The sequence below is a fragment of the Siphateles boraxobius genome, unplaced genomic scaffold (assembly GCF_051911475.1).
Source record: "Siphateles boraxobius isolate OS27281-9 unplaced genomic scaffold, OSU_SipBor_1 26, whole genome shotgun sequence".
Classification (NCBI taxonomy): domain Eukaryota; kingdom Metazoa; phylum Chordata; class Actinopteri; order Cypriniformes; family Leuciscidae; genus Siphateles; species Siphateles boraxobius.
Genome location: NW_027508876.1, coordinates 18,077,931 through 18,091,344, shown reverse-complemented (window position 1 = coordinate 18,091,344; position 13,414 = coordinate 18,077,931). Strand labels below are relative to the sequence as shown.

Here is a 13,414-nt window from a genome sequence, read left to right as displayed (position 1 = left end):
CTGACATGACTGAACGCGCCCAAAGTGCGCTCCCTTAATAGTCGAATTCCTAAAAAGCTGACAGTTCATCACGATCTCACACATCTGTTATTATCAATGAAGCTGACTGCACAATGAATCTTTCATAATATCCACACTTTGTTTGTTATAATTAGAGGATTTGCCAGCATACAGAATTCAGCACTGAACAAAAAAGTTTTGAGCAGTGAGGGGAGTCTATCTTAAATGCTTCTGATTAGCCATTGCGTTCAAGAAATCAACACACATGTCTGTGATTGGCTACATCGCTCAACGCTGCAAACATGTTATGAATAGGAACTCTGGCCTGTAAATCGTTTCTATTTTGTTTTAGTTGTTCTTCTTGCTTTTCTGCAACAGATGAATGAAAATCTATTAGTTTTAATATGTTGTATTCATAGATATTTCTAGTTTGCGGGAGTCCCGTGAATCGTTTTATTCTCCCGGAACCCGCACACACAGAGTGAGTGCATTACCGCCCGCGCCCGCGCTCGCGCTCGGCCATCAGATCTAGTGCCGCGCCGCACTCTTTTGCGTTGGGAGTGCACGTCCCTATGCCTCAGTTCACCTCGACAAAGCACTCAGTCGGCCAGTTTCGTTTCGCAAAATGTACGTGGTATCGGGGCGTGGTATCGGCGAATTTTTATGAGTACGAGTACGAGTATATGAGGACAGTATCGACCCGATCCCCGATGCCAGTATCGGTATCGGGCCATCCCTAATGGGGACTGAAGCTTTCACTTGTGCGCTACTTTCCAAACAACAGCTTTATGTGAGAAATGGACAGAAATTCAAGTCACTGTAGTGAGAAAAAGGTACAAAAGTGTACCCTTTGAAAAGGTACCGCCCCAGTGACCGCTTTCTGTACCTTTTTCTGAGTGTATACATCAATTCACAGTGTAAAAAATCAAATATGTCATTTTGATGATCAAAGATGAGTTTTGAGGGATAAAATTATTGACTGCAGGGAAAATAAAAAATAGAAAGGTTAAACAAAATTAGAAATGTCACAAGAAAATGTTATTTAAAAAGTTTAAGATGAAGTACAAAAATGACAAACATGTTCCACAGAAGAAAGAATGTTATAGAGGATTGAAACTGGTGAGTAAATGCTTACAGAATTTTTGAGTGAACTTTCTCTTTAAAAATTCAACAGTTAGAAAGCAAATGGAGTTGGAAAACATCCTTTTAAAAGAGGTTCTTTATTCTTTGTGAGAGGAGTGAATTCCCCTCAGAAAGTCAGTGTGGAATAATCGACTCAATCCTTCGGTCATCCATTCAAGTGTTTACTCCGATATAAACAGACCTGTATTTCAAGCATTCAGAAGCATTCAAACGTCATGAATCACACAGGAGCACTTATTTAAGAGTCAAGTAACTGCTTGGCTCATCTTAAAATAAGCTTAAGATAAATACCTGAAATGCAGTAATCTCAAAATGCTTTGAGGTAAACATCAACAAAAGACTACCGGCACACAACAAAGACAAAGATTAAAGGACTCAAGATGAAATTTAACTCCTCGCCCTATTCTTTTCAAGTTTTAACAGCAACTTAATTTCAAAGGCAGAAGGCTTTAACTCTCCAAGGGATAAAGCAATGAATAAAGTGATCTGTAATAATTTAGCTGAACCCGCTGTCATTTAGTGAAAAACCCGGATCTGCAATTAGGGCTAATTTGCAGAATAAGATTGTTTAATCTGAGTTGTTCAAATTGACATGCATTGTTAGCAACCCCTGCGAACAGGCACTAATTACGATTAATGCCATAACAAGTGCTCTGATCCCATTTGAAACACTATGTGACATCTGTCAGAGCCAATCTGGCAGCTCACATGCACATAGGTGTAATGGCCCCATTTGTAATGTTCACGCCATATAAAATGCCAAAGTGTCATACAAGTCATTCGAAACTAACACACATTCATACATTATTCACTCAATCCAGATATAGACTGTGTGGATTTTTGAGTGGCACTACTATAAAATGCGCCCCAAAGCAAGCCAACTATTTCAGATCATACGGAAATTGAATACCACGTTTTCATGTGACCTTTAACGATACCAAACACTGCAATTCACTCACTCGGACACCCAGAGTTAGAATCCATTTCTGCAGAAAATCAATCAGAGTTTGTATTGAAATAGAAAGACTTTCTAATAATACAGTTCATGTCCGGTAACGTGAAGCATTTACAAGGACGATGATGTGTTTAAAGGAGGAGGAGAGTATGGGAGGGTAATGGTGGGAGGAAAAAGCTTAACGTGTAACTTCGGATGAGTTGGGAAGTGGCTGTTCCGTGATGTGTGCCAATGTTCTGTAAGGCCACACAAGAGCACAAGCACAGCCCTGGGAACATGATCGCACATAATGGATGGAGCGTGTGGAGGAAAATATTAAACTCAGGAGCAAGAGAGGACGAATGGATGTGGCTCTGTGTGCGTGTGTGTGTGTGCGTCTTAAGAAATGTTTTCTATGTTTCTTAAGAACTATGTTTGTTTTTATTAGAACTAAAAGACTTCATATAATGGGAAGAAACAATAAATTAAATGTATATTTATGTATACACCAGAATGTTTTTATTACACGTCATTTCCAGTCAAGTTGTTATTTTGCCAAATTATGCAAAAAGTGTAAGATAAGTGTAGGGAATATTATTTAATTGCTTATATTTAAAATACATCTAATTATAGCTGTGAAATTATAGCCTTAGCAAGACAAAGGAATACATTTATTACATTTTTAAAAATTTAATTTCCATCACAGAATCATATTATATAGTGATGGTGTGGTGGGAATTTGTATTACTTTTCTTTAAAAATTAAAAGAAAAAAAAAGAAAAAAGTGAGTATGAAAATTACGTTTTAAGACATTTTTTTTAAAAACCCACAGGACCAAATGTGTGTGTTGTTGAAGAAACACCCAACAAACTCAGAGTCTCTCTTTCTCACATACGCACGCACGACATGCAGCAGCTGTTACCCCCCTTCTAAATTTAACAGAAGCAGGCTGACAGAGTAGGTGTTTTTACACAGGGCGTCCTGATATTGTGCACACCAATATACCAGAGCCTTCATCCATCTCGCAGTATTCCTCAATTACTACCATAAATAAAACTGCTCACCCACCAGGGAGCCGTCAGCGCATTGACAAAAAGCGCAACAGCCAAAATAGAAATAATGCAGGCCCTTAGTTATTATAGTGTCAGAGCTTAAAGTTGCAGTGCTGCCTACTGAAGTAATATTACTTCATTCTTCATTTGGCAACACAGACTCAAACACACAGAACCAATCCAATCAAAACTGACCCCCTCGGCTGACTGCAGTCTATAAGCAACGATAAGCTGTAAATCAGACAAAGAAACACCTGGGCCCCCACTTCATTAATGAATTGACCCTCAATTGGCAGCATGCAATTTCCTCTTAGGGTGGCAAAGTTCAAACTATCCATTGTTCAAATGAAGAACAAGACCATTAAAGGCATAGTTCATCCACACAATTTAAATTCTGTCATTACTTACCTTCATTCCAAATCTGTATACATCTTTTTCTGTAGAGAGCAAATTTGATATTTTAGATGAATATTCTGGCCTTCCAATAAAATGCTCAAGTGGTATAAACTGGTTTGCGTTTTTTTTGTTGTTTTTTTATTATTGGAGATTGACAGCCCCAGTCTTCATTCACATTAATTATATTAAAAAGAGTAGTCAGGATATTCTACAAAATTAATCTTTTCGGTTCGAGTAAATAAATATGTTTTTACTATGTATACTATTTATTGTAACTGTAATTAAGTATGTAAACTATGAATATTCGTGGCACTTAGACTAATTGCTTATGTTCTTCTATTTTATGTTGCTTTGCATAAAAGCATCTGCTAAAGGCATAAATGTAATGATAAAAAAAATGATGTTTGGATGAACAACATCTTTCAGTAAAGAGGTTAGTGTGCAATGCTATTCAAGCGTCACTGCCGACTGAACAGGGGTCGGCTTTAGTGTGTGAAAGTGTGTCAGAAAAAGGAGGCGGTGGATTTGGTTAACTTCAGCTCATTAAAATGAATTTGCCTGAGGGATTTTGTGGTATGTAAATGTTTTCATTGGGACTCCTTGTCCATTGAGCGCAACTAACTCAGACACCATAGGTAAAAGGCGGCAGATGAAAGCAGAGAAAAGAGAATAAACATGTTTTGCAATGATAAACCCTGTCTGAACCATGTGAAGAGGGAAGTACAACGGCTCTAAGCGACACTATCCAAATGTGTGCGCAGTTCAAACAAGTGCTGAGAACGAAGCAAACATCCCAATCCAATTCCTCTCAACGTACAGATTTCAATTTGTCTTTTTGCCCCAAGTGCTTTTCACAAATTCTGATGGGGTTTGACTTTGAACTAATTAGAAAAGTGAGATGCCAGAAAGAAAGTAGGAAAATTTGAGACACAATAATGGGACGTCGTTTTATGATTCATGTATTATATTTTAGCTGTCAGTTAGTTGCAATCTCTGAAATGAGACTCTACCAAAAGTCTCATATCTGTACTTTTTCCTATAATTCAGTAATTTTACTTTATCTAATATATCATATAGAAAAAAAAGCACATGGTAAAGCAATCATGCAGTAAATCAGGAATGAAATCAAAGTTAAAAACAAAAATTGCACTATTGCAAACTGCCTTTTTATCAACTGAACCGATTTAATGCTTTATACAAGATCAGGAAGACCAAGACATCAACATATTAAAATAAAATTCTCTCAGTTATGAAGCAAAGCTTCACGGGAGAATGAAAACCCCAGGCTGTCAGAATGTAGCGTGCGAATACAAAGAAAAGCTAGTTGTTTTGTCTCTCGACCTCACATCACGCTCACTGGAATAGCTTGAGGTGATGCAAGCGGTGATCAATACATTGACTTTAAGGCTGCAGCATATGTACTTTATAATGGGATGCTCTTTATTACAAAGACTGTGTGCATGTTCACCGAAGCATTATCCCCCATCACAAAGACCCACCCGGTTCCTAGATCAACCCTGAGCTTCTTAAAAAGACGCTGGGAAACCACAGTCAGACACGGGAGCTGCCACAGACAGAGGGTCACTGCCCCACTTACTCACCAAACTGTAGATAAAGGGGTCTTCCTATAACATTCAAAATCACTGGTCCGTCCCAATCAATCATACAACTAAAGCAGCTTTGTTATGTCAAAACCTCTCATTGTGCACACTCTCTGCATACTTCATATTTCGATGGTTATGACATGCTGAATAAAACCAAAACAAGAATATTACTTATGTCACATTTGTTTTAAAGCATTTCTTCCACTAAAGTCTCCTTAAACACAAAGGAGATTAAACACCAAAGGGGCTTCATACAAATTCATCAGCATGCTCAAATCACAGGGTGTAAGGAATGGGATTTGGAAAAGATTAAGGATAAAGGTATATATAACAGAGGAAAGAACAAGGGTCATGTGATCATGTAAAATACCCCCTTGACTTGCAATTAAATCACTTAAAAAAAGTGTGTGTATGTATATTTATATACTGCCCGGCCAAAACACAAATGTCACTGTTTGGATTTAAATAGACACATGCAAAGAGTCAATAATTGGATCATTATTGCAGTGATTATCATGTTTCTAGCATGTTATATGTTTGGCAACAGCTCTTCTAACTCTAACTGATACCATATTAGACAACTTAACTGATACCATATTAGACAACTTAACTGATACCATATTAGACATCCAAATAGGAAGAGACATCATGACCATATTCCAGGATGACAATGTCAAGATTCATCATGGTTGGAAGGGAGCATGAAGAATCATTTTTACACACGAATTGGCACCTCTGAGTCCATTGAAATTATCTGGGATGTGCTGTGTAAACTTTGTCAACACACACACAAAAAAAAGCATTGTCAATTCAAGATCTTGACCAAAAATGTATGCACTTCTTGATGGAAATAATCACAAGTTCACAACATTTATTTCCATCAAGAGGTGGATATGGCCATGACGTGTCTTCATACATGGTTGTTTAAGAAATGAAAAGCTATACACACTCCAACAATTAGGTTGAGAAGAACTGTTATAACATGCTAGAAACATAATAATCACTACAATAATGATTCAATCATATTCTCTTAAGCAATTATTTTAATTGATCTGATTAATTTAATATGGCCATATTTATATATATATATATATATATATATATATATATATATATATATATATACACACACACACACACACACACACACACACAATTAATCAGATCAAATAAAAAAAGTGTATATATTTAATATTTATACTGTACATCTACATTTATATACATATATATAAAATGTTTTGTTTAAATAAAATTTAATTAAAAAAACAAAAAGAAACAAAAAAGGATTGATGGCAATGTTAAAAGATATTAGAAATTAAACGTCACCATGTGAACAACAAGTAGTAGCTAGGTAATGTACACAGTAAGTAGGTTATGGCACAAAACTACAAAGAAGGTTCTTACCAAGGTAGAGGGATGCGTTCTCCTTTTTCACGTTATCATCCAGGTACGTTGGTCCCAGCGTGTAGATGGGAGTGGATCCCATGCCCACCAGGACCTGGGCACAGATGAAAAGGGCAACATACATGGAGTGATCGTTGCCCTCTTGGTCTCGTGGACAGAACGACACGTCCAGGCCGTCCCTTCTGCTCCCGTTCCCGTTCAGGCACAGGCCCTCATTCCCCGTGGAGGAGTTGACCTCTTGAACTTGATAGGGTGGAGAGATAAAATGTGGAAGGGAGAAGAGAGCTGCTCCCACAGCGATAAACACCCCACCTACCGCCAACCAGCGTGGCCTCTGGCCTCGACCCCCGAAATAACTGATGAAGACCACTACCAGCAGACTTCCAATGTCAAAGCAGCTAACCAGCAGTCCTGATTCAGAGCTTCTAAGGCTGTATCTCTTCTCTATAGTGGTGATGACACTACTAAGGTAGCCAGAGACCATCAACGACTGGATGAACGTCAGGTAACACATACAGAACAGAAAACACCTAGAGTCTGACAGAATCATCCTCACGTACTTCCTCACAGGAAAGCGGATAAATCTTGCCAATGAAAAGCTTATTTTTTTGCCACCAGCTCGGTTGGCCTCAGTTTTCATAGAGCTACTAAGACCCACCATACTGGACATTGAAGGGGAGAAATCAGTCCTGGTGGGTGAATCCAGTTCGCTTGAGTCTCCTTTCTGCCGCAGCTCGTTGAACACCAAGCACTGGTCGGTGTTTACTAAAGTCTGTGTCGTGCTAACCAGCCTCGGTTCCAACGTCTCATTGACAGTCGGACAGCTGCCATTAAGAACAGGCAAGCTTTTGGATTTGTAAGAACCAACCGGATCTCCGTATTGTCCCTCGAATTCACAGACTTCCAGAGACTCTGATATATCACTTCTGGTCTCGTCGTTATACGATGAAGTCATTTTGGCAAATAGAACTATAATTTAATTATAAATTAAGTTAGACTACACAGACGCACAATAAAGAGGTCAAAGAAGACTATACTTCCAAGCATGGTCCCTCTGTATAGCTGTCCAACTGTTTTTCTACTTATTCCTCATCATAACAAATTGGAAAGTGGTCATATCATATGCTGCCTCACCTATAAGTTTAGCAGCAAAAAGTTCAATTCATGTCATGTCAATATAAATAGGAGGAATTGATTTCTAGTCATAGTGCTGGAACTATTGTTTGTGGTTGAATGATTCAGAAGTGATTGAATCCTGAAAACAAGGGGGGAAAATAGTATTAGTATTTGCTTACTAACTGTTCAAGAAGCAACATAAACAGCGTTACATAGCCTGTCATTTGTTTTGTGAAGTGGAGCTGCTGTCTGGTAGATTAGTGGTGGAGGAAGACAAAGAATAACAGTAAACGTGCGACAGACCACTGATAGAACATTACAAGAACATTTTAAAACCATGTCAACCTGCCAGAACTGTTTGTTTATGTTATATAACTAACTACCGACCTAACGTTTATGAATTTACGACTTTATAAATTAATTTAATTTAGAGAAATATATAGTCCAAACACTGATCCTTTCATTAAATTCATTCACAACACATCTCTTTCAGCCCGACTCTAAGCTCTAATTAAAATATCGAGACATAACATTAATGAACAGCATGAAGAGTGAATTGAATGAAGAGTACTTACACGAGCGATAGAGACAGACAGAGGTAGTGAGTTGTTGTCCTCGACACGGACAGTGAGTGTGAGATTGCGGATTTGATGAAGGGGATGACCAATGAGCTCGCCAAGTGCATTCTGGGAAATGTATTTCCCAAGTACCATTGTTTCTAAGACAAAGTCATCAATCGCTATTTTTCACGAATATTTCTCACATGACGCTCATATATACATACATAGCCTATACATATATATATCACTGATTCTTGAGATAAGAGACCAGACGTGTCACACAAAAGCCCTCTTTATAATTATTAAGAATAAAGAAATTCATCAGAATAAAAAAACTCAAAAAGTTACATCTAATCTGCAACCTTAGGACATTTATTGCTTTTTTATTTTTTAAATAATTTCGTTTTATTTTAAATACATGCAAGTAATTTAACCTGTCCTCAGCATGTCACAATGTAAAACTGCTAAACAAAGTGTTTAAAAGTGCAATAAATTCAAAAATATACATTTAAATTGAAAGCAAGATATCGGTAATATATCAAACAATACAAAAATTAAATCTTGAATTATATTTTCCATAAAAAAAAATGCCTATCAAAGTTGTGTCATCACTCAACCCCGTCAGGATTTTTTATAATTCTGAATAAGTCAGGCAATGTCATGGTCATCTTTAATCCGAGGACCCCTTTCGTATTTGCTGTTCTGCGGATCTCACAGTAGGACACATACTGTCCTGAAAGTTTTGTATTTTGATTTACCTAAAAACATTTGGTCATGTTTAATATTAAAAAAGAGGGCAGAGATTTAAGGAATTTAGCAACTGGATTGTTCATAATTACCCTAACGCAGGAAAAAATATATAGAATGTATTTTTTCACTGATCTTCTTTACTGAACATTACATATTTGAAGACTTTACACTGTTGTTGGATTAATCAAATTAAAAAAGCTTGCTTTTTAATGTGTCTGACGGAGTTGACACCTATTAAGTTATGAAGTAAATGTAGGCTACATTTTAAGAAAAAACATTTTCAGAAAAAACTGTTCCCTACATGGTTCATTAGTGGAGAACTTTGTCTGCAAATATATAAGTTTATAATGAATGTATTAATAAAAACTTCTAAAACATGTTTTGTCACTTAGACAAAAGTGTAATCATTGAGGCAAACCTAAACTTTATGGTCTTCCTCAGGGGTCTCTCTCACCCAGGTGTCCAGCTGACCTTTGACCCATGTCTATGGACAATGCCACTCTTGTTTAGTGTTCATCACCACCCTACTCACCGAAAAAGTCGTAGAATGAGCATGTGCCAGTGTTTGTCCAGCTTAAGGAGTTTCCAACGAAAGTCTGTGAGAAGCATGTTGATTACCATAAAATATATTGTAGCTACATTGTATATAAAATATATTGTAGCTTTTACATTGTTTATAAAATATATTGTAGCTGCAGGTAGGCCTATAAAAATATTGCCTCACTGTTTAATAGTTCTTCCAGGAATGTTTTTTGACCGAGTCATGTCTCGGTCTTGTGTCCTCTGATGAGGAAAGCAAACCACCCCATATAACTTTCCCACATCCCTATTAAGTTGTAGGGAAGAGCTGGGCACAACCTAACGCAGGGCAAGTTGTAACACCCATGTTTTAAAAACTTAAATAAATGTATTTACTAGTTGCCATATCAACACTATATAGCCAAAATTCAGAAATCTTTGGAAGATATCACTGAACATTTATTTAACCATAGCAAAAGTAAATTTCTTACTTATGTTAATTTTTCATCTCTATTTTTGGTGTTTATTTTAAATTAGACAAATCTGATATTATTTTAATCTCAAATATGTTATTTAACAGTTGATATGGTTCTTTAATGCTTCGCTAACTAGCAGAAGACACTAGCAGGGTTTAATAAATCACAGTTGTGCAGGTGGGGAACGTTGTAACAATGCATTGCAATGTGCCCCTATTAGAACTATGCTATTCTATTCTATACTTTTATGAATTCTATTATTTAAAAAATGCCATTTTATATGAAAAAGTTAATTGAATTTTAGTGAGAAAATATTTGAGCCTGTCTTGTGTGTGTGTGTGTGTGTGTGTGTGTGTGTGTGTGTGTGTGTGTGTGTGTGTGTGTGTGTGTGTGTGTGTGTGTGTGTATATATATATATATATATATATATATATATATTATTAGACCAGATAGCATTTTAAGCTGTCAAATGGTCATGCTACAATGTGCCCCTCACATACAATGTACCCCACCTATGGGGCATGTTCTCACATTTCACTTTCATTCTTTCGGGGTATATCAAGAAAAGTATACACTGTATAAATAAAACAAAACCACATAATTGTACTACATATGTGGAAAAATAATCTGGGGAAAAATTAATACTCTGAACCCTAAGTAGATTTACACAAACTCAGAAAGTCAAAAAGCGTTAGGTTGTCCCCCGCTCTCCCATTCATTTGTGGAATAAGTGCAGTGGTACCTCCTGGTGGGCAGATTTGTCTACTACATCGTCATTTCTCAGATCGCCGTAAATGTTATTAAACATGATAATGATGCATTTTTCAACATCGGGATGTTATTAATTTTTTTTTGTAGCCGAGACTTTTAATTGCATTGTTTTAAAAAATGTATTAAAACCGTAACATCCCACATCCTACACCTTCAGCAAAACGATACTTTGAAAAACTGAGCAATGAAAACCAAATCAAGATCATTTCTAGGTTTAGACAAACTATAGTGCTGCCCTCTAATGGTAGATTACTATTGCTAGACTTCAACTATAGAATAGAAAACGCTTCAGCAACAACACTCAGAATTTGTAAATAATACATGAACGAACAACATAACTCGTTAAAATCAGCGTGTAAAAAAATATATATCATTGCAGGAAGGCCTAATGTCTAATATTTTAAAATACGTAAAATTAGGCCTTAGGTTTAAACTGTGCCAATCAGCAGAATCTGATTTCACCATGAACATGTTCCTGGATCATCATCTCTGTTGTTCCTGGAACAACATTCCAGTTTAGGCTTAGAATCAGGATGAGGTGCTTCTACATCAGTGTTATATCATTTCCCTCTGATTGTAGGGACAACCTGGGTATGTTTGGGTTTTGAGGTAGGACTAAATTTTAAGAAATGAATGTTGTGGACATACCTTTGTAATTAATTTCCTTATCATAGGATTCTGGAAGGTAGAAATGCACCTTCTACACACAAATTACACCAGATAGGAACATTAACTATAAAATCGTTTATTGTACATTACAAAAAGCTATAAAACTTTAATTTGTAGTTTTCTACATTTTTTTTAAAATATAAATTTAATGCATTGTAAATTCTAATTTATATATAAAAAAAACTTAAAAGTGAACTGTTGCAGGTAGGTGAATAAGGACGCTACACATACAGTGTGTTAAGATCCGTGTATTTATATATTGCCGAACTCACATGCTCACGCAGCACACAACAACTGCTGACTTTCTGTTACATGTTAACCTACCCAAGTTTTCCACAAGGTGGAGCTGCTGCCTAGGCAGTACAACAGGATACCCTGTAACATCTCCCTTCCTGTAGTAAGATATCCAAACATTAAATGCATTGCCCACAGACCTGAACTTCATGAAACTCTACCTGTTAACTCTGCAAAGAACACCCCAACTTATTAACAGGCTATTACCATGAACTGAACAAAACCTAACACAGCGGTTGGAACACAACTAGCGATATGACAGCTATTAGCAGTGTTCTTGTTTTCCAGTGTTCAACTTCCTTGTTCAGTTTGCTCCACTTACAGGTTCAATCTATCCCGAGGCTTAATTAGCCTGCCACTCCGGGAGTATGCCTGGCCCTGATCCGCTCGGAGTGGCATGCAACTGGTTTGTGATGAATGGGTTACCCCCCATGACTGGTGCCTGTCTCTTCACTGCTGTCCTCGCTCGCAGAGACCTCCTCTGTGGCATGTGCGTCCCCGGGACACTCAGGGGAACGTTCTAGATGCCCTGATGACAACGGGGGGACTCTCTCCGCATGTCTGAGATCGACCCTGTTGCGACGGTATGTTGTCCCCTCCACATTAACAACATAGGACCTGGGGCCCGCCTACTGCAGGCAGACCCCTTTTCTCCACCGGCCAGTCCTGTCCCCAGGGAGTGGTTTCATCCTGATGGGCTGGCCGATGTTAAGCTCAGGTAAATCCTTGGCTGATCTGTCATAACTCAGTTTCGCCATCTGGCGTTTCACACACAGTCTGTCCGGTATCTCATTGATGACCCAGGGCATCAGGAGCTGGTCCGCCACAGGGAGGTGCGTCCTCAGTCTTCGCGACATCAGCCGCTGTGCAGGACTGCAGTGCAGTCCTTCGGTGGGTGTGTTTCTCCAATGGAGAATAGCTTTCCATGGCTCCTCGCCAGCCAACGCGGCTCTTCTGCACAGGCTTTTTACAATCTTTACTGCCGACTGCTTTGCCATTGGCTTTTGGGTGTCTTGGCGATGAGGTGACATGCTCAAAGGACCACTCTTTTGCAACTGTCCTGAAAACTCCACTTGCAAACTGACATCCACAGTCAGAAATGACCCGGTCTGGTATGCCATGGCGTGCAAATTGACCTCCCAGAAGTCAGAGTAATGGTCCACCACGAGCAGGAAATCCTTTCCTGCATGGTTGAACAGGTCCATGCTCACTATCTGCCAGGGACGTGTGGGTAATGGGTGTGACATCATGGTCTCCTTCTGTTGTTCATGTGCATACTCATTGCACACAGAGCATTGTTGCACAAAGTCTTTGATTTCCCCCTGCATGTTGGGCCAGAATAGAGTGTCACGGGCTTGCCTGTAGCAAGCCTCTCCCCCTATGTGGCTGTAGTGGATCCGTCTCAGCATTTCCTGTCGCAAAGTTTTAGGAATAATAACACGCTGGCTTCTGAAGAGTATGCCGTCTTGCACACTGATTTCGTCTCTGATGGCCCAGTACCCTCTAATCACTATGGGCGTCTCCTCTCTGCAGTCTGGCCATCCTTCAAGCACGACAGTCTTGAGCATCTGAAGGCACTCATCCTTCTCTGTGTGTTGTCGGATTTGTGTGAGGCGTTGGCTGGTGACGTTCAGATAGTCTGTCTGCTGAATTGCTGCGGTGTCGTACTGTTCCTGCTGCAGGCTGCAGACCATTTCCCGCCTGTACTGTGTGTCTGTGCTCTGTG

General features: G+C 38.5%; 1 protein-coding gene across 1 annotated transcript in view; it reads right to left on the bottom strand.

Moving 5' to 3' along the window:
* The window catches only part of slco5a1 (solute carrier organic anion transporter family member 5A1), a 53,084-nt gene extending 44,754 nt beyond the window's left edge, over window positions 1-8,330 (bottom strand). The window contains exons 1-2 of the mRNA XM_077244591.1: window positions 8,225-8,330; window positions 6,534-7,788 (exon numbers count right to left, since the gene is read on the bottom strand). Coding sequence (XP_077100706.1) covers window positions 6,534-7,488 — 955 coding nt within the window. The 5' untranslated portion in view covers window positions 7,489-7,788; window positions 8,225-8,330. The remainder of the gene's footprint in view (window positions 1-6,533; window positions 7,789-8,224) is intronic.
* Window positions 8,331-13,414: the final 5,084 nt, after the last annotated feature.